Source organism: Topomyia yanbarensis, unplaced genomic scaffold (assembly GCF_030247195.1).
Source record: "Topomyia yanbarensis strain Yona2022 unplaced genomic scaffold, ASM3024719v1 HiC_scaffold_479, whole genome shotgun sequence".
Taxonomy (NCBI): Eukaryota; Metazoa; Arthropoda; class Insecta; order Diptera; family Culicidae; genus Topomyia; species Topomyia yanbarensis.
This window is the reverse complement of record NW_026683690.1, coordinates 1-2,329: the sequence shown is the minus strand read 5'-3', so window position 1 is coordinate 2,329 and position 2,329 is coordinate 1. Positions and strand designations below refer to the sequence as shown.

The following is a 2,329-nucleotide window of genomic DNA, read 5'->3' as shown; positions in this document are numbered from 1 at the left end:
GCGAAACTGATTTCAACTGCCGAGCTACGAAAACTTTTGCCAGTTAGTACACCTCCATACACTCAGCATCCGGAGCGACTGCTCTCAAGCTATATTCGTCTCGGTCTTACTGTCTGCCAGAGTGAGTTGCTCTATAATTCTAGAACATCTGGATCTTCAAGTCCGCATTCGAGCACGGGACGTAATAACTCTCTCCTGCAACTACCTTTTAGGAGAACCCACTACGGTCGCCAGATACCTGTTACCGGACTTCAGCGAGTTTTCAGCAGAGTTGCCAAGGGATTTGACTAGAAATACGATTAAAATGTGTTTGTCTATTCTTAAATGTAACTGGGCTAAGAACCACCATTGGGGCCAAGGGGTCTGTTGGTGTTGATATAACAAATAACCATTACTATGGCTACCTGGTTTCTGGAGCCATTTTAATAGATGATAGCGCAGCATTTATTTGATAAATACAAGGAACAGTTGTTTATCAAAAACGTATTTCTATAAATACAAAAAAGCAAAGTCTGCTCGATTTTGTTTCAATAATGTGGTATAATGAAGTGCAATGCTCTCGATCGTTTCAGAACTCCAAAATAAAACATTTCGATTTTCACAAAACATTAAAAACTTATGTTAAAACGCAAATTATTTCAATAAAGACGTTCATAACCTTAATTGACGTTTGCAACCATTGCAAAATACTGGAAGGCACCTTACAATTACAAACAAACTCTAGAAATGTTAATCGATCCGCGCGTCATTTAAAACTAGCTTCTATAGATGATGGGCATTTTGATGGAACCTCGACCATGTGACGCGCCCTTTGTACATTTCGTTACACACCGCTGTGGATGATCGATTAGGCGCCGCGACGAGTCTTGCTCGTTAGCTCTGGGAACTCATCGCAACAAATTAAACAATATGAATACACACTAGCTTCTAGAATCACTAAGTTTATCATGAAGTCTCTTCGCAATTGTTAAGCGTACAAATATGCGTCACTACAATAGAAAAATATCTGTAAATTCACGCATCAAAAAATAAGTCCTATGCGTACTTACTTTATTTGCATCCCTGCACAATATGCTCTTTAAGATCACACATCTTATCGTAACTGGCCGCACAGCTGGGGCATGGGTACAGCTTCTTTCCCGTATGTTTTCTCTGGTGCAACCGAAGATCACGGTCCCGTATGAATGAATCCTGACAAACATCACAGCTAAACGGTTTGATGTTGAGGTGCACTAGCTTCTCGTGACGATTTCTATCTCCGGCACTTTTGTAGGTTTTCGAGCAACCTTGCCGACATGGATATGCTCGATAATCAGAATGTGCGCGACGGTGAAGCATTCGTAAATTTCTTGTCTTGAAGCTCAACGGACAAATATTGCATTGGAACGGTCGTTTGTTGTTATGAATATCCATATGAGCTTTCAACTGCAGAACCATCTTCCCACAAATGCTGCACACTTCTGCCTTCACATCACCCCTCTCCTTGTGAGCGGTATACTTGTGCCTGTCCAAGAGCTTTGGCCCTGAGAACTCTCTCCCACACTTATCGCAGATGACCTTGACTCTCATCGGACACTGTACAAGGTGTTCGCTCATTTCGGACTTTCTGAAGTATTTTTCACAGCCCGTACAGACGACCTGTTGGCGGTGTTGATGCTTCAGAAGCTGAAACTGCGTCTTGTATCCTTTTTGGCAAGCGGGACAAAGAAAGTCAGCCTTAGCGTGTTTGATAAGATTATCTTCGCGAATTTCGTTGTGCATCATCAAGGCATGGGACATTAGGCTTAGGTATGATTCAAAGAGCGCATCACAGTGACGAACACAGCATGGGAACTCGTTTGCATTCCAGTCCCGAATGAATATCGATTCTCCATCGGACGACGTATGAGAACTGCCGAGAACATGTCTTTTTATCTTCGCTATGTCCCTAGTCTGAAATGCACAGCAATAAAGCTGCAAACGAAAATAATTTGGGGTAAGGTCCTTTAAATACAACTATGTGACAGAAACATACCTTGCACTTGTACGTTATATTCTGACCGTAAATTTTTTGGTGAGTTTCCAAGTTTTTCTTTTTGTAGAACGCTTTAAAACAGTATTCACAAAGCATAGTTTTAGCCCCATAAGACGACGGTTGCCGGTGATAAATGCTTCGATGTTCAGAAAGCATCTGTTCCGTATCAAACTGCTCTTCGCAACCGCAACACATCAACTTCGAATCCGTAATTATTTCGTAACGCTCATCCTCATCACTTCGATGTGGACAGCTAGCAATATGATTTTTCAGACATGCCTGATTCGGAATAAAATGTTTACAAGGACGACAGTA

The 2,329-nt window shown here is 41.7% G+C and overlaps 1 protein-coding gene across 1 annotated transcript; it reads right to left on the bottom strand.

Annotated features, from left to right (window-relative positions):
• Positions 1–423: 423 nt before the first annotated feature.
• Positions 424–2,323, bottom strand: LOC131695619 (zinc finger protein 271-like). The gene is made up of 3 exons (XM_058984148.1): positions 2,015–2,323; positions 1,050–1,953; positions 424–989 (listed from the first exon to the last, which is right to left on the bottom strand). The coding sequence occupies exons 1-2, from the start codon at positions 2,207–2,209 to the stop codon at positions 1,051–1,053; spliced, it is 1,098 nt and encodes a 365-aa protein (XP_058840131.1). The 5' UTR covers positions 2,210–2,323; the 3' UTR covers positions 424–989; position 1,050.
• Between the last annotated feature and the right edge of the window lie 6 nt (positions 2,324–2,329).